This window comes from Palaemon carinicauda, chromosome 1, assembly GCF_036898095.1.
Source record: "Palaemon carinicauda isolate YSFRI2023 chromosome 1, ASM3689809v2, whole genome shotgun sequence".
Taxonomy (NCBI): Eukaryota; Metazoa; Arthropoda; class Malacostraca; order Decapoda; family Palaemonidae; genus Palaemon; species Palaemon carinicauda.
This window is the reverse complement of record NC_090725.1, coordinates 264,092,262-264,111,745: the sequence shown is the minus strand read 5'-3', so window position 1 is coordinate 264,111,745 and position 19,484 is coordinate 264,092,262. Positions and strand designations below refer to the sequence as shown.

Genomic DNA, 19,484 nt, shown 5'->3' with positions numbered 1-19,484 from the left:
TTCACGCGTGTAGGTTATCGAGCGTTTCCTGAGGAAGGAAGGGTATTCGGCGAAGACCGCAACAAGGATGTCAGGTTACCTGAGACGGTTGTCAGCCGCTGTGTACCAGGCTAAATGAGCTACCTTCACGAAGTGGTGCGTCACGAAGAACATCAAGCCGTTGAAAGCCTCCATCCCGGAGATAGCTGACTTCCTAGTCTATCTCAGGGACGAGGTAAATATGTCCATCCCAGCCATTAAAGGAGTCCGAGCCGCCCTAGGACAAGTCATCCTCCTGAAGGGCATCGACCTGGGTTCCTCCAGACACATCTCGATGCTCATCAAGAGCTTCGAGCAAGTCCCCCAGTGGGACGTGGCTAGGGTCATGAAGATGCTGTCAGAACCTCCCTTCGAACCCCTAAAGGACATCTTGGGCAAGGAGCTCACCCTCAAGACAGTTTTTCTGTTAGCACTGGCATTAGCAAAACGGGTAGGGGTCGCTTCATGGACTTTCATACGAGGTGTCACACTCGAAGGGCTGGCGTGAAGCTACCTTCAGGTTCGTACCATCCTTCGTGGCCAAGACCCAGAACCCAGCAGTCTGGGACCCCAAGTTTGAAGGATTCACGGTGCCTTCAATCCCACGTTCAGACAACCCGAAGAACTTGTGGCTGTGCCCTGTCAGAGCAGTATGGAAGTACTTGGAGAGGACAGCCAGACTTAGACCCGAAATCAAGAGTCTGGCGAACAGTCTCCAAAAATACGATCTCCTTCTGGCTACGGCAAGTGATCGTGAGAGCCTACAGTAGTGTAGGGATTCCTATTCCGGGTAAGCCTAGACCCCACGACATCAGAGGTCTGAGTACTTCATTGGCCTTTGAGAAGAACATGGCAGTCGGCCAAATCCTGCGGGCGGGTACTTGGGCTAATCAGTCGACCTTCACAGCTCACTACTTGAAGGAATGCTCGAGGAGGTCCTTGGACGGATTCCCTCTCGGTCCCGTCATTTCAGCGCTTCAAAAGATTTAAAGGTGTAGCCCCAGGGAAACCACGGGCAGTAAGTCCAAGAGACTCAGGTTCCTTCCTTACCCCCCCCCCCCCCTGTTCCCTTATTACCTTCCCTGAAATGACCCTGAAATCCTTTAACTTCCATGGGATACATCGTCAGTGAATGGATACGTCTCCAAAGATTTTTACAGAGGTGAGTTACTTAGACACTAAGATAGTTTTTTGGGTAGTTTTCCCTATTTCTCGTGTTTTCTCTCGGAGGGTCAGCAGAACCTAGCCTCTTATCTAGGTTCTCCCCTTTTCTCTCCTCATCACGGTCTCTGGGTCCTGTGGTACACTCCCACCTCCTAAGGTATAAGTCTCCTAAGAAAGTAGTTCGAGGTAAGTACTCCGTGTTGGAACAAATCACAAATTTTAAGTAATTTGTATTTTTCCTAACAGTACTTAACTCGAACTACTTTCGGGTTATGGCCCGCCCATCCTACCCCGAGTGCCTTACAGGACTTAATAGAAACCTATCTGTCAAAACTTACTGGAGATCGAGACCTGAGTAAGCATGCTCTCTGACCCTGGGTCGTCTCTGGGCGCGTATCACTCTGCCAGAGATTACCCCGCATACAAAACGGGAGTAGGGTAAACTACTCAAAATTCTGGTCGGATGGGAGGAGATCCCAGATACCCCTAAGAAAGTAGTTCGAGGTAAGTAATGTTAGGAAAAATACAAATTACTTAAAATTTGTGATGTTTGGACTTGTGGAAAAAGGAATACAGTATATAAAATTTAAAGATTTTATCACATCTTCTTGTACAGATATTACTTTGGAATTTTTGTATGTTTTGAGAACTTTCATCTTTGATGTTTACAAAACTAATTTTTTTTTATTTAACTTTTTCAGACTATCGTAAGCAAATTACATCTGGTCAGTGTTCTTTCGATGAGTTAGCAAGTAGGGTAAGTATTTAAAATATTTGTTGAGATTCATTTTGTCTACACTGTAGATGTGATGTAGGAAGAGAGCCTTAAAAACTGTTTTGTTCCGACATGAATGCAAACCCTCCTTCTTTACAAGGAGTAACTCAGCATAGCTGGGTGTTCACAGCCATGAAAAACTTAAGCGAGCTGGCAGCCAATCCCCACAACCAGGGGGTAGCCTGCTCGTCCCGCATACGCACTCGCGTATTTCACCACTTCTGATTTGGCTGCCAGAGAGAGTGGCCGTGCATCGCTCCTCCTTGGGTTTAACTGGCGTAACTAATGTTGTCTCCTCCTTTTCAGGTGTGTTTGCGCTGTTTTACAGAGGATGTAGCATGCAGACTTGCTCTGGTATGGATGGCCGCCCTATTGGCACCTTCGGTTCCCTGCTGGACACTGACCTTCACCAGCTTTGCCCTTCATGCAGAGGACAGTCCTGCACGGAAGCGTCTCTGTGTGACGAATGTCGGAAATGGCCATCCTCCCAGTGGGAGTGGTTTGGCTGCAGGAGAAGAAAAAGTCTAAGAGCAATTCTTTGCCCCAGAGCTCTGCCTCAAAGACCAAGAAACCTGGTTATTCTTCTTTTGTAGGAACCTCCCCTCCTGCCTCTGTCCGCTTGTCCTGTTCTGGAGTTCATTCGTACAAGAGAGATGTGCCTATGACCCCTGGAGATGCAATGGCCCCATCCACCAAATCGAAGTCTTACCTTGATGTTCTTCATGAGCTCTGGCCTTTATTGGGACTCTCAGGTTCTCCTTCAAAGGACAGACTGTTAGAGTTGTCGAAAAGCAACGTACCAAAACCTACTGCAGAGGTAGGCCTAGGCCCTTCCTCCTCCCTTACTGAGTGAAGGGATCCCTTTCCTCTTGGCTTTGTGCCCTATGTTTCTTCTGCCTCCACAATTCCTCTCCTACCTAAGGTCCTGAAGATTGTTCCCCCTTGGGGTAACAATCACGTTCGATGCATGTGCTGAGCCCGATCAGTCACAGGGTCCCCACACATCAGCACCGGTGGGATATAGAGGAAACCCCGGCGGACACCGTTGTGTTTGTAATTGGTTCAACATGCTCGAGATAACTCCTCTAGTTTCCTGTAAGTGTGCTTGTGTCAACTTGCTAGCTCGCTCTAGCTCTACCATTTGATAGTGTGCCTTGTAAAAAATCATTTGTGCAAGCTAGGCTACTCTCCTCTCCTCATGTTTCCCGGGTTTTGTTTTCTATGCATATGCCACTGCATATTTTAACCTCAAGCAAAAGTTAGTAAACTGTAAAAATTGCATTCTTGCTACCAAACGAAATTTCTGTATTTTTTTTTATTGCTGTAATATACTCTATTCATTCTTAGCCCCAAAAATGACTTTAAAAAAATCTATCTTAAAGTAAAAAAATATATCTTAAAGAAATATATAACTTGTCCGCCAGCAGAAACCTGTATACAGATGGGTTTACGATATAGATTTACATACAGTACAATATATTTATAAATCCGTGATATATAGGTGGGGATTACTCTTTAATGAAGTCTTCCTTAATGGGCACAACTCGGCCCCATTAAAATGATAATAATTTAGGTTCACTTCAAATTTCTACTAGTTTGGTTTCTCAATCGATTGATTTCTTTTAAAAACTGTTTAAAAGAGAATTGTTCCAACACTGAGTACTTACCTCGAACTACTTTCTTAGGAGTATCTGGGATCTCCTCCCAACCGACCAGAGTTTTGAGTAGTTTACCCTAGTCCCGTTTTCTATGAGGGGTAACCTCAAGTGGTGTGATACGAGCCTTGAGGCGACCCCGGGTCAGAGAGTATGCTTGCTCAGGTCTCGATCCCCAGTAAGTTCTCTGGTCGCGTCGCGATAACATCACAACGCTCTCCTTATCCAGTGCGACCCTTTGTGTCTCACGCGGTTCCCACGTGGTACCTTTGTGTTCCCCCTTATCCTTTCCCTTTGTGTTCCTGTGTCTCGCGGTGCCTTACTAGTGCGTATTGGAGCATCCCCGCCGTTGTCCTGTGCCTATGGCCGGTAAATCGTGTGGTGCTTTCCTGTCGAAACCTGTAGTTGACCCGCACTCCTTGTGTTCTTCGTGTAGGGGCAGTGTGTGTTCCCCTACAGCCATGTGTCCGGAGTGCGAGTCCTGGAACGAGGTGCAGTGGGTGCGTTACGGCACCAAAGAGAAGATGGCGTCTAAGAGATCGCCTAAGAAGCCGAGCGTCTCTTCTCCTCTTGCTTCGCCGGGCGTATCGTCAGACAGAGCCTCGCTGCTGCCTTCCCCTACCCAGTGTAGGGGACGAGGTAAGTTAGTTGTGGGGAAGAGGCCTGTGGCCCTTCCCCAGGAGTCTGATTCACGGGATAGTGGTGTTGTGGCATCATTCCAGGCAAGTGAGGGGCCTGAGGGAGGGACGGGAGTGTGTTCGGGGGACGGAACCCTGGTGCAAGCAGGGCCCGTCTCCTCAGATGATCCTATGAGGGGATAAACTGTGCCTACCTCTTCTCCCACCTCGTGGGCATATTTTTCAGGTGCTTTCGCAGCCGAGGATTCCGCCGAGAAGGAAGACTCGCCGCCGTCGGACTCCCTTGTGGGGGTGCCGCCGAAGACGCCCTTCAGGTCTCCGTTGAGGATGGAGGAAGGTTTTGAGACCTGGTCCCCCATCAAGGAACTTCCACACTCCCCTCCAGCGCCTTCAGCTACGTTTCCGTCCGTCTTCCTACAGCCCTAACCTTCCATCGAGCGATGCGTGGACTCATCAACAACGCTGCCTGGGGTGCGTTAGCGCAGTGTTCACTCATGCAACGCTCATTCGCCAAAGCTTAAAGTTGCCCCTTCTCGGAGGCCCTTCTTTGCCGACTACGTCTGGCGTAGGTGGCTGAAGCAACAGGAATGCCCAAAGCTTCCTCTGCTAGTGGCTCCTAGTTCTTGTGTTACCAGCACTTCTACTTGTGAATCACGGCCATTGTCGTACGAAACTCGCGATTTTCCGAGCAAATCGGCGATTTCCATGAGTTATTCAAGTGTAAAGGTTTCGGAACTGCGAGCAATTGCAGTACCCATACCTCCACCTATAGCCTTTCTAGAAGGTTCTGAGGAGCCTCCCAATAGGTATGGTAACGTGCCTATTAGCCCGGACCGTCCTCTTCACTTGACGAAGAAGTGTCTCCTGATGCCGCAGAGACACACACTTATGTCTGCGCAGGCTCCCTCTAGGTTCCTCTTAGGAGACGTTCTTCTCCCCCTGGATTCTCAAGGGAAACCCAGGACTTATTAAAAGGTGCTGAGCTCTCTGCATGAGTTATTACCTTCTTAAGTAACCTGCAGAAGTCCTTAGTATGGTTCCTCCACCGCCACAGCCCCGTCTCATAGTAGTTCTGATCCTAGAAGGAAGCATTTGTTGGACAAGACATGACAATCTTCCCCATCTCAATCTAGTGCTGAGGTGCCTCCACCTTCTGATCCTTATCAGGTTAACCTTCCTTTTACTCCTGTGAAGGCAAGGAAGACCATGACCAAGAGACAGAAGAGGAAGATGAGAGGCGTAACTCCACCGCACGATCTCATCCATCCTAGAACAAGTAGGGACATTGGCTCTCCCAGGAAGATCTCTGTCAACCACTTCAACCCTCAAGAAATTGAGGTGGTGCCTTCGGACCAGCATCCAATTTCTTTACCTCCACCTGAGAAAGAGCCTACAGCTCCTGCAGCATAGGCTTTGGCTATTGGTGTCCCTAGACCCCTGCAAGTGCCTCCTTCCAGCATTTTGGAGGAACACTTCCCTGTGCGAAGGGAATCTAAAAACTCCAAAACCAAACCCAAGAACGCCTAGGCAAGGGAAGTCCATTCAGCAAAGGCAGACAGGAGGTCCACTGTGGCAGTTCCTTCAATCGATCCAGTTGACGACCCTGACCTACCCCAAGCTGTGGATGTGAGCCTGGAGGTAGATAAGTCATTGGACACGGATGACGAAAATCTTTGGAGGGCAGTAAGTCCAAACTTTCACGAGAGTTGTGACATACCTTCTGGCAGGCCCTCTCTTGCAAGAGGGCCATCAATGGTCTGTCAACAACTGGTACCATCACCCAGGAAGGGAAGGATATGATTCTCGATGAGATTTTCGAGACCCGGAAGCCCCCTAGGACCGGTGCAGCCTTGCCCTGGTTTAAAGGCCTTACAGCTGCCAAAAGGAAGGCTATTGCCCAGATAGCTGGAACTTCCAGTTCCTTGAGGGCAGGTTCCTCCTCTCCGTCTTTACCGATTCCTTTCTTTCTTCAAAGGAAGTACTATGAGATTGAGAGGGCACCGCATTCCACCATGCCCCTCGACCCTTTGGTGGAATCTCTAAGGAAGGGTCTTCAGACTTGAACCCTCTCCTCTCTGAAAGCCTCCCTCTCAGCAGTTAAGTTCCTCAATATGGAGAGAGGCGCGAGGTACGCCATGCAGGTTGCTTCGTGGCTCGATCTATGGTTGGGGTCCATGGGCTTCATGGTGCGCCCCCACGATCTTCCAAAGGAGTTCGCTAGGAAGTCTTTGGAGTGTTTCCTTTTGTCGGGAACCCGGACTCGGTTTTTGCAGCACCACGTCAACTTGTGGGCGAATGCTATGCTCATGAGAAGAGATACCGTCATTGGAAATGCTACAAACAGGTGCCAAAGGTGGAAGTCTCACATTTTAGGAATTCCACCCTTGAGGGTTCATCTCTCCGTTCCTGAGGAGAATGAGAGGGCTGCTGAGAGATGGAGAAAATCATTGAACGATTCTCTCCTGCATAGGGCCATGACATCAAGGTCCTATGGAAAACCATCCCAGTCTTCACATGGTCAGCAGGCTACTTCTAATCCCTCAACTTCTAGGTCCTCATGACCTACTAAGGTGTCCAGATGTCCCTTTCAGTCCGAAAGCCCAAAAGGAAACTAAGTCCTTCAGAGGAAAGAAGGGAGTGAAAGGGAATGGCCAAGGTGGTCACTCCCGCCAGTAATGGCAATCCTCACGACCTACCACCTGTGAGAAGATGCCTGCAGCGCCTCTGGCAGAGGTGGCAGCATCACGGGGCAGATCCCTGGACGATTGAAGTGGTCGCCATAGGGTATCGTGTCCCGTTCATTCAATCTCTCCCTCCTCTGACTCGGTATCCGGTACATTTAAGTTTCTATGTGAAGGGGTCCGCAAAGGAGCTGGCCGGGCCGAAGTCCAGACCATGCTGCAGAAGGGCGCTCTCCAAGAGGTTGTGGATGGGTCTCCAGGCTTTTACAGTCTAATTTTTCTAATAAAAAAGGCCTCTGGAGGCTGGAGACCAGTCATCGATCTCTCCCCTGAACAAGTTTGTTCGACAGACTTGGTTCATGATGAAGATGGCAGACACGGTCATCCAGGCGGTTCGACCAAGGGACTTCATGTGCATTCTGGATCTCAAGGATGCATACTTCCAGATCCCAATCCATCCATCTTCAAGGAAGTACAGTATCTCGGATTCATACACGAGGACAGAATATACCAGTTCAAGGTTCTCTGCTTAAGTCTCGCGACATCACCTCAGGTCTTTACCAGTGTTTACCCTAGTGTCATCTTGGGGGCTCACAGAAACAGCATTCTTTGTCATCGAGACATGCTTCTCGAGTTTTGTTAGGATCTGGGAGTCTTGATAAATCCCTAAAAGTCATCACTGCTTCCTTTGCTGAGACTAGTATATCTCTATGTTAATAGTCTCTGTCCAACAGAAAGTCTTCCCATCAGATGGAAGAGTACTCAGACTGAGAGAAGTGGCATCCCCTTTCCTCAGACGGGAATTTTTACCGGCCCATTATTGGTCGAGTCTGCGGGGTAAATGAACCTCTCTCCTATGTCTAGTTCCAAAGGGCCACCTCAGGATAAGATCCCTGCAATGGCAGCTAGAATCTGTGTGGAACCAACACTGATCTACCGGACACTCGAGTTCCAATTACTCAGGAACAAGTGACGGACTTGCATTGGTGGGTGGCAGACGAAAACCTTCGCAGAGGTCAAGATCTTCTTGTCTCTTCTCCGGACTTGATGCTCTTTACAGATGCATCAAAAGAAGGATGGGGGGGTCCACTTGCTACTTCACACTCTGGCCTCTGGTTCGAGTTAGAAAAGTACCAGCACATAAATCTCCTAGAGATGAGAGCAGCATTCCTAGCTGTTCATCAGTTCCAATAGTTGCTGGCAGGCCACTCGGTGGTGTTGATGTGTGACACCACCAAAGTAGTGGCTTGCATAAACAAATGCGGCCCTCTTAACGAGAGAATGCCTTGATGAAGTCATTGGGCTTCAGCACGGCATATCATTCCCGTGCTGAAGGCTTGTGACGGGCAAGAGGGCTCTCGAACTGGGGAATTTCTTTTCCTCAGTTTGACTCTAAATTTCTCTCATTCTTTTTCTATTACCTCTTATTGCTTATTCCTCCTTCATAATTATCAGCTGTCTCCAACCTTGCTGTCAAAACTCTTTTACCCATTTCACTGTCCAGGTTTTTTAGAGGGGACATTGTATCCATGATCGGTTTTTATTTCAAAATCAATTGTGGGAGCTGTGGTGGTCTTGCCAACTGCCCGAAAATGTTTGGACACCTAGGAGTGTCAGTATTCCCATACTGGCACGCGGAACTATCTCTTAGGAAATTTTGCCTTCGGATTCCAGGGGTTGGCTATTTTATAGAGATAGGACTCTCGGCATTCTGTCCGGTTTGCCTGCCACTATGATTAGAGTGGGGATGATTGTATTCTTGAAATGCTCTCAGTCCCATCAAGCGGGTTTGGCATACACTTGAGCCACTCTAATCATAGTGGTACCATCCCTTTGTGGTAGGGTAGGGAGTGGACATTTGGTAAGCAGCTTTCACAGGTGTCATTGGTGGAGAAATTAATTCCAGGAAAGGCTAACGGTGTCTTCTTTGGAATTTCAGACAGTCTTAATCTTTTCTCTCCCTTAAACTATATTTTTTTCCATTGTTTTTTTTTTCCATTGTTATTATGACCCCTTCCCTCCCCCTGAAAAAATAATTAATGAGTAAACTTAATATTCCCCGTACCCCTGGATCAAATGGCGAACCCCAGACACCGTTGACGACTTCTGCTTGTTTAAATAGGGAAAGCTCTGTTGACAACCTCGGCAATAAAAAGGATTCCTCCAACAATACTTCTTTGACCAGTGTTGTTAAAGACAATTTATCGGCACTGGTGGAAAATGATGCTTGTAATAACCGTAATACTTTACCCTCTGGTTCTGGCTCATTACCAGATCCAACAAAAAATCTGAAAATTCTCCACTTAAAAAACATACCAATTGGTTGTAGCTATGACATAATTCATGAAGCCTTCTGTAGATTTGGAGCAATCAAAGAAATTTTAATGGAGCTTAATGGTAGTAAAGGCTTTTGGGAAGCTTGGGTATCATTTTCAAGTTTTGAGATTGCTTTAGAAGCAAATAAAAATTTAGAGAGCATAAAAATTGACAATTGTTTGATTTCTGGGGCTTTATGTGATAAAGCACCAAGACACCTAGAGATATATAAACCAGAAGAATGGATGGAAAAAGAAATAGAGCATAGACTTCCAGAAGTAAGAACCCCCAAGCCCCCAACATGGATAATTGCATCTGGAAAGATAGATAATTATAACTATTATAAGATTAGTAAATTTATACAAAAAAAAGTTGGTTTAATTAAAAGTAAGGATATTAGTAGATATGGTAAGCAATCTGTTTTGATTAATGCAAAATCAGATACTCAAGCTCACATGCTTTGTGGCATGAAGATTGCAGAAATTGATCCTATTAAGGATATTAAACCACATATGAGCTTCAGCTATGGTAAAGGAGTAGTTTTTGATAAAGATCTATATGAATTCTCAGAACCAGAAATTCTGGACATGTGCCCTGCTAATGTTTGGAAAGTAAGTAAGATCCCTCAAACAAGCATGGTAGTTTTAACATTTGAAACCCCTGTTATACCAGATCATATAATTATTGAGAATGAAAGAGTACGTGTTCGAGAATATAAACCTAGGCCTTTACAATGCTTTAATTGTTTCAAGTACGGTCACCCTTCCCGGTACTGCAATAATACGAAGATCTGTATTAACTGTTCTTTGTTAGAACATGGCCAATGCAACAGAGATACAACCTGTGCAAACTGTAAAGATAATCATAAACCAAATGATAAAAGATGTAGAGAATACAAGAATGAAGAAGCTGCAATCTTGAAAGCAAATGCTGAACATATAAGTGTAGGTTATGCAAAGCATTTACTCAATCGGCAACTTAATTTTGCTCGCGCGGTTAAGATGCCAACAAAAGATTATAATCCACTACCCCTTACTACCACAGGGGGACCAGTGGCAGCACCTGGCCCGTCAGGTGCATCTCCCTTAGTGGTAGTAGCCCAGCCATCTGGGTCAAGTGCTCAGGCTATAAAAGCCAGAGCACAAACCTCCAAAGAGGTCAATATGGTGTCCAACACACCAAAAGTATTGTCACCGATAGGAGCATCTCCCCTAGAGGTAGTAGCCCAGCCTTCTGGGTTAAGTGCTCGAACTGTTGAAGTTCTAGCACAATCCTCCAAGGAAGCCAATGTGGCTTCCACCACCTTAAATGTATTGTCTCAGGCAGAATCTCTACCTGATTTGATGGAGATTGGAAAACAAGATCTTCCAAAGAGGAAAAGGTCCCCATCATCCTCACCTTCATCTAAGTCAGGTAAGTGCCCTACTGCTCATGATACTAAGGTTGACTCTTATAAAGATCCTAGAAAGAAAGAAAAGAAGAGTGGTGGCCTAGTAAAGCCTTCCATCTCCAGGCATTACATGGCTTCATCTGAAAAGTCCCAAAAGACAAATGAGACAAAGAAAAATAATAACAAAAGATAATGTCTATCATCCAGTGGAATTGCAGAGGTCTAAGTACTAGCATTGAGCAAATAAAAACTTTAACCAGGGACTCAGACACGAAGGTAATTTGCCTACAGGAAACCAAGATCAGTGACAAACCATTTAATCCCGGACTCAATTATCATTTTTGTAGATCCCCTCCTTTGCAAGCTGCAAGAGCTCAAGGTGGTACAGGTTTTATTATTCACAAATCTGTAAAATTTGAAACAATCCCACTCAATACACCACTACAGGCATGTGCAGTTAGAACTCATATCGGGGAAAAAATTACTTTATGCTCGCTATATATTGAACCATCCTTAGAACTTTTCCTCTTAGATCATGCTGGTAATCCAAGAAGGCTTAGACTTTCTGACCTCCAAGACTTGATCAATCAGCTTCCTGCCCCTTTTATTTTAATGGGTGATTTTAATGCAAAGCATACTTTATGGGGTGGAAATGTGTGCGATAGATGGGGTAATCTTGTTGAAGAATTAATCGACAACAATGATGTAATACTAATGAATGATGGTTCTCCAACTAGGTATGATGTAGTCCACAACTCTACATCAGCCATTGATTTGTCAATCTGTTCCTCATCCATTCGATTGGACTACCTTTGGTCAGTAAATGAACACCTACATGGCAGTGACCATTGGCCAATAATGTTAAATTATGTCCATAATCTTCCTTCTCAGTGTCCACCAAAATGGAAGATAGATGAGGCAGACTGGGCAGCTTATGAAAACTGTTCACACACTGATAAAGAATATGATGAATTTACATCTCCAGTGCATGCCTATCAACATCTTGAAAATATTATTGATGATAATGCTAGCAAGTTTATACCTAAGACATGCGGTTTACCTCATCGCTCTGTAGTTCCTTGGTGGAGTAAAGAATGTGCCAACGCAAGAAAAGTGACCCGAACTTGCTTCAGAAGATACTTGAGGACAAACTATTTAGCAGATAGAATAGCATATCTCAGAGCCTGTGCCAAACAAAAAAGAATTTTTAAAAAAGCAAAGAGAGCATCTTGGAAGAAATATATATCTAATATTAATACCAAAACTCCTTCAAAGGAAATATGGGACAAGATTAGAAAACTTCAAGGTAAATTCGTCCCTAAGCCTCTACCAATATTAAGGGAAAATAATAGATATATATCTGACCCCAAAGATGTAGCAGAGGTTCTTGCTAAGCACTTTGCTTATGTATCAAGTGCTGACAACTATTCCCCAGCATTTCAACAAATTAGAGCATCAACATCTGTTGTTCCTCCTGCTTCTTCAAATACTGAAGCTTTTAACCTGCCTTTTAGTATGGAGGAGATGCAAAATGCTATCTCCAGCTCTTCTTTAACTGCCCCAGGTGAGGATGGCATCCGGTATGAAATGATATCACATCTTCCAGTGGATAGCAAGGAATTTTTATTAGAAACCTTTAATGGTCTATGGGCTTCCCATACATCTCCTGATTCCTGGCATACTTCAATTGTAATTCCAGGCCACAAGTCTGGTAAAGACCCAGAACTGCCATCTAGTTATAGGCCCATATCCTTGACCAGTTGCATATGCAAACTATTTGAGAGAATGATCAACAACAGACTTGTGTGGTATCTAGAATCAAAAAATCTTTTATCTAACAGACAGTTTGGTTTTAGGAAGAACCGAAGTACTCTAGACCCTTTGCTGATGTTATCAAGGGAAATTTCAAATGCTTTTTCTAACCAAAACCAGGTGGTGGGTGTCTTTTTTGACCTCGAAAAGGCATATGACACCACATGGAGGGGTGGTATTTTAAAGCAATTGGCCTCGTGGGGTATAGGAGGACATATGTTCTCTTTTATTGAAGAATTTTTATCAAACCGCTCCATTAAAGTGAGAGTAGGGTCAGAACTATCTTCATCCTACATGCAAGAAGAAGGTGTCCCCCAAGGCAGCGTATTGAGTGTGACCTTGTTTGCTGTTGCAATTAATAGTCTCATTAGTCACATACCTCCTGGCATACAAGGATCACTATTTGTCGATGACTTTGCAATTTATTGTAGTGGATCATCTGCACTACAAGCATGCCAAAATCTTCAAATTGCAATAAATGCTGCTTCCGCATGGGCAAATTCTCGCGGATTCATGTTTTCTCCTCAGAAGACCAAAGCCATTCGCTTTACTCGTACTCGTAAAAGGGAAGAGATCCCCACCCTTTTCTTAAATGATTGTATTTTGCCATATGAGGATAGTGTCAAGTTTCTTGGAGTCATTTTCGACAAGAAAATGACATTTGGTCCCCATATAAATGACCTATCTATCAGGGTTAAGAAGTCACTGAACATTCTGAAAGTGATATCGCATTTTGATTGGGGTGCTGATAGAACAACTTTGCTTAGAATTTATACATCTTTGTGTCTGAGCAAGTTAGACTATGCATGCCAAATATATGGGTCAGCTACAAAGACTTTACTTGGAAAACTTGATATTGTTCACAATGCTGGGCTTCGCATCTGCACAGGTGCTTACAGAACATCTCCCATTGACAGTCTCTATGTTGATTCTGGCATACCTCCCCTTTCCATTCGCAGAGAGGAGTTGAGTTTGAGGTTTTTAGCTAGGTCCCTTGCTGTGAGAAACAATCCTAACTGTAAATATGTTAGGGCGCCTTTAGATCGGGCTCCTAACAGATCTAGAGTGCCTAAGCCTTTGGAAGTACAGCTGAAAAATGATGCTAGAGAAGTAGGCTTGTTAACAGCACAGATAGCAGAGGTAGGATATCCCAAGTCTCCTCCTTGGTGTAATCCACCTGTTAAAGTATGTTTTACGGCAGGAGGGAAAAATACCTTACCTAGTAGGGTAATGAAAAGTGAGTTTTTAAATCATGCTGCTCAACATCATGGGAAACATGTTTTTACAGATGGCTCCAAATCGGCTGCAGGAGTTGGAAGTGCAGCTGTGGTGGGGGATATTGTTATTAGAAGGAAACTCCCATACTCTTGTTCAATTTTTACTGCTGAGCTGTACGCAATAATTCTCGCAGTCCAACATATTTTTAAAAATGGCAACCAAAATAGTTTTTATACAATTTTTACGGATTCCAATAGTGTTTTACTCTCATTAAAACAAATTATGCCAGGCCATCATCTAGTACAAGAGGTGCAGGACTGGTTAGTACTTCTGCAATCTAGGAAGAGTATCAGTGTTCACTTCTGTTGGGTCCCTGCCCATGTTGGGGTGGATGGGAATGAACAAGTAGATAAGGCAGCAAAGGAAGCTTCAGGGCTAAGTAATCCATCCCCCTTGAGTATTCCTTACAAAGATCTTAAAAGTGAGATTCATCTTTACTGTAAAAATAAGTGGCAAGCTCGATGGTCTGAACTGACCACCAATACAAAATTGAAACAAATCCACCCATTGGTGGATAAATGGTCATCTTGTAATTCTACAAGTAGAAGGGATACCATTATTTTAACTAGGCTGCGTATTGGCCATACACATGCAACGCACAATTATTTAATGAAGAGTGGGGAAGGGAGACAGGCCCCTCTTTGTAATACCTGTCAAGTGACAATGGATGTTAAACATATTTTAGTTGATTGTCCTGTTTTTAATCTCCAGAGGAGGACACATTTACTCCAGGACAAACCGTTAAGAGATATACTGGGGGAAAACTGTAATACCCTGAACTTGAGAAAATTTATACAAAGTATTGGGTTATATTACGAGCTATAATTGATTTTATTAATTTATTTATTTATTTTACCCTTTTAATCCCTATTTATTTCACATCTAGATTTTATTGTATGAAAGTGTTACGATTTGTATTAAAGGTTAAAATGATACTAAATGGTGTGAGTGTACAGATATGATTGAATGATTTTCGTTGTATAGCGCTGAATGGCCTTTGATGCCCCAGTGCTTGGCTTAATGCCTAAATCCCATAATCAATTCAATTCATAAACAAATGCGGTAGATTTTCGCAGCCTCTGTGCCATCTTGCAGTAGAGATTCTCAGATGGTCAGAAGAACATACTGTGTCCCAATCAGCTCTCTTCAATGACTTGGATAGTAGGCTCCAAATGGTCTTTGAATCCTCTGATAGCCAACAAAGTCCTGACTTTGTGAGGTTCCCTGATTGGAGACCTGTTGGCAACATCTCTGAACAGCAAGCTTCTGCTGTACTATTCTCCAGTCCCGGACCCTCAGGCTCTATGGCAGGATGCATTACAACAATGTGTACGCCTCTCCCCCCTGTTCTGTTTGATGAGAAGATTGCTCAACAAGTTCAGAGCATCCAAAAACCCAATGATGACCCTTGTATCTCTGCTATGGCATAATGCAGTGTGGTTCCCTGACCACCTGCAACTGCTAGTAGATCTTCCGAGAGAACTCCCTCCACGACCAGATCCACTCAAACATCTTCCACAGACCTGTTCAGTCGCTTCAACTTCACATTTGGGGACTATCGGATGTCTTCTTTCTCAGAAGGGCTTTTCACAACAAATTGCTGTGAGAATATCCAGATACTTGCATAAGTCCTCAGTCTCTGTGTTCCAGGCAAAATTGACAATCTTCTTTGGTTAGTGTTGTGGAAGGAATATCTCGACTCTTGATGCCTCTATTCTCGTAATAGTAGAGTTCCTTGTATACTTTAGAGAGGAAAAGCTCCTTTCAGTCTCTGAGATGAAAGGCTATTGCTCAGCGTTGAGCCTCGCCTTTAACCTGAAAGGAGTGGATATTTCCTCTTTGTTGGAGCTTTCTCTACTCATACGGAGTTATGAGATCACTTGCCCTCAGTCAGAGATCAGGCGTCCTCCGTGGAACGTGGTTTAACCAACCGAAACCTCACTTTGAAGACTGCGCTCCTACTCGCTTTAGTCTCTGCAAAGAGAGTCGATGAACTTCATGGCCTCTTGTATAACATCGCCCATTCAAGGGGATGGGGGGGGGGGAGTGACACTCGGCTTCATCTCTGAGTTCATTGGTGACAAAATCTGGGGGTACTGGACCCTAGGTTTGGGCCCTTTCAGATTATGAGTCCATGTTCTGTAAATAATGACCCAGATCAATTGTTGCTGTGCCCAGTGAGGAGTTTGATATATCTTAAACGCACTGCAGGAACACGGCCCCGACTAACATCCCTTTTTGTTAACTCCGGAAGGGTTAAGAGGAGGATCACTAAGAACACTATTTCATTCTGGATACGCCAAGTGAGTGAAAGAGCTCTAGTCCCTGATCCTCCTCCGGTTTGACGGCCTAGAACCCATGATGTCAGGAGCATCATTACGTCCCTGGCATTCAAAAGCAACTTTTCCATGTTGCAGGTATTACCGGCGGGTGTGTGGATATGTCAAAATAAGTTTACAGCCCACTATTTAAAAGACCTGACCCACAGGAGTCTCTATACGTTCATTATCAGTACTGTGGTGGCTGCTCAACAAGTGGTTTAAGAGTACCTCGGGCTCCTTGTTGGATAAGTAACAGTTGGTTGAGGGCATTGGTTACCCGCGTTAAGACTGGGATGAATGAGTGTGTGTGTGGCATTTTCCTTTCTTCATCTTCCCCACCCTTTGGGTACAGCACCATAAGTCCTGCAAGCTGTATGTTTAGTGAGTTGTCAAAGTTTTCCCTTGACCATAGTCATACACTGTACTAGGTAAAACCTGATCAATGTCCATGCCAGAATTAGGACTTCCATCCTCCTAAGAGCGAGTCATCCACATAGATAACGTAAGGTTTGTTAGTATGGAAACAAATGACCAATTAGGAGATAATTCGTATTGTTCCCTAAGACAAACCTGTAGTTAGTTATATAAATTGGCCCGCCATCACCTGTCCCCCAGAAGTCTTGCCAGCGATCAAAAGTGATGTAGTTCACAGCCTTGAGAGCGTATATAGAGGCGGCTGGGTACCCCCCAGCCACCTCCGGCCAACCCGCTCAAGCGGTTAGGCAGGGTTGCCACCTCACACTTTGTCCAGAGGCTACCTTCCAGCTTTGCCGAAAGATAATTGTATTAATTAGGGAAAAATACAAATTATATCCGAATTTGTCCTTTTTATCTCAAGTGTTAAAATTTTGGGAGATTTGTTGAAAGTTCTTTGTGCAAAGGTAGGGAAAACACTACTGAATTGTGAAGGGCTCAAACAATGTGGACGTGAGGGTGCTTGCTATGAACTAAATGGCTCTTCAAAGAATTACAATTCAATGAGGTGAGACTGTTATATCATCTTACCTGTTCAAAAGTTGTGTGATGAGATTTTCTCTGATACCACTGTCCTACCTTCATGATAAGTGGTTGATTCAGTAGTGAACGTTCGGAAAATTCATTAAATGAAAATAATTTTTATGAATTGAGTAATTTCAATACAAGTTCATAAGTGTCCTTCTCTCTACTACCTGCTCATAGAGGTAAGAGGTAGTTTTAGTGTAGGCATTTTCTTCCTCCTTGAGGAGAATAACATGTTTCAACTAAACAACTCATACAAGCAGCCAGGTTGTAACCATATAGAGGCAGCAGTTGCACATAAGGGTAGGTGAATAGAAGTAGTGTATTTGATAGAGAAATCTGGGGTATCACTTTCTAATAGGTGGTTGAATCTCTCCCACCCACAGGAGGAAGACCAGTGAACTTTGGTAAGTATTGAAATAGTTATATTGTGAGAATTATGTCACAAGAGCCTTCTAATACACACAGGAACAATTACTATAAACTGAAATAAGCAAAGCACCTGATTTAGGTCATAAGAAAATTTTCATTATGGTATTTGTGTCAAGAAATTTTAATTGAAAGATTTAAATAAAGTTATTTCACACTTCCCTAGAGACTAAACTACACATAAAAGGAAATAATATTAATACATAATTAAAAAAAAAAAATTAAAAGAAAATCAGAAAATTAAAGGGACATTTAAAGTGTGCAAAGAAAGTGGAAAAAAATAACTAAAATAAAGAGATCTTTCCACGGTGACTGAGAGAAGACTTTGTATCTTTGTTGATATAATAATTTGTATGTCTAGACCAGTGATTCTCAACCTTTTTGTTCCTGTGTAACCCGTCTTAAGGAACCTTTGCAAAAAAAATCATATATCATCTTTCTCATATTTATGAATTAAATACTGGTTTAAGAAAAATTAATACTTTTGTCAAATAAATTGGTAATGCGGGATAAGATTCATACTGCTCGTTATTATACCTCATCAAGGAATTTTCATTCACACAAATAAAAATAAACATAATTATGAAATAACCAATATCATATACCTGTAATACATAAATGTAGACGGAACAAAAACAGATAATTGTTTCGGTTTGTTATTTATTTATCTTACTGGCATTGTTGAAGAGACAAAAGATAAATCAAAGGAAATGTTACTTTCAGCATATGATAAAGTGAAACATGCTTCTCTAATATGAAACCTTTGCCTGTCTTTTGCTACACAAATACTTAATACTTAATAATTTGGGGTCGAACTTAAGATAACCTCACACGGATTTCATTTTCAACTGAAAGGAGATGTTTTCTATCTTTGCTTTTGATACTTTTTAAATAGGAAAAGGCTTGCTCACAGATTTAAAAGGTTGAAAACTGGAGCAATATGTTTACTGCTTTCCTATGAATGGTATGATACTCTTCTTTCACAGAAATCCAAAACTTGTCCAGAGATAGGCCTGTAAAAGGGATTTTGACGAAGGAAAAATCTATTTCTGGGCGAGAGACCCGTGCCGCCCAGTGAAATCAGTATGGAGGACTCATTGAAAATCGTTAAGAACGAAACGAGAGAGATATAGGAGGGAGCCGGGCGCCATGAAAGACCCACGTGGGGTCGTGAAAAATAAAGCTGTTATAATATAAGCAAAAAAGGGCAAGGCCCCCTCCAAAATCTCAAAACTCAGATCTGGTACTTGACTTAGATGGAGTGACAGTAGAGTCCGACATCTTGAGGTAAATCCAGGAAAAACCAGCGAAATTCACACACCAAGGCAAAATAAGTGTTTGAAAGAATGTGCTATTAAAAGGAGATATCTGAATGGTGCGAGGCCTCTGGTTGTGATTTATTCAGCGCCCCAGTATTATACCGACACCTTATTAAGGTGAGCGAGCTGGGTTCAACCTAGCATTCCTATACAAATTTTTCTCTGGTAAATTCATAGCAGTTTTTACCTTAGAAATGATGTTAAAGGAGCATTTCACTGGGCGGCACGGGTCGGAGCCCAGAAATATTATTTTGAATGCATGATTACACTGCAGCTCAGAAAGTTCTTCCTCTTCTTTTAATGTCAGGTTCTCAGGATGACCACAAGATTCAGAGTATGGATCCCTCACCCAATCATAAACAGTAGGGTCCCGAATTATGCGTGTTCGAATTATGGGATTCCCCATTTATACGGTCGGTAGTTTAAAAAAAAAAAAATTGTTTCTGCAAAGCTGTTCAAAGTCTGCAAGTCAAGCACTACAAAATATATCAAATCTATTGTCTTTTTAGGTATATTGGTAGCCCTAAATACAGTGCTTGATAATAAATGTTACCAAATGATATTTATCTTACATTTTATTAACATAATTTCATAATAAATAGCCTCTTAAAGGATAGAATTCCATATCAACAATGAAATCAACTTAAAACTATGCGAATCCAGCTGACAAAATGTAAACAGAATTGTGG

At 43.4% G+C, this 19,484-nt stretch overlaps 1 protein-coding gene across 1 annotated transcript in view; it reads left to right on the top strand.

Annotated features, from left to right (window-relative positions):
* The window catches only part of LOC137655862 (putative peptidyl-prolyl cis-trans isomerase dodo), a 60,085-nt gene that overhangs the window by 33,759 nt on the left and 6,842 nt on the right, over positions 1–19,484 (top strand). The window contains exon 3 of the mRNA XM_068390057.1: positions 1,884–1,939. Within this exon, the coding sequence (XP_068246158.1) occupies positions 1,884–1,939 (56 nt within the window). The remainder of the gene's footprint in view (positions 1–1,883; positions 1,940–19,484) is intronic.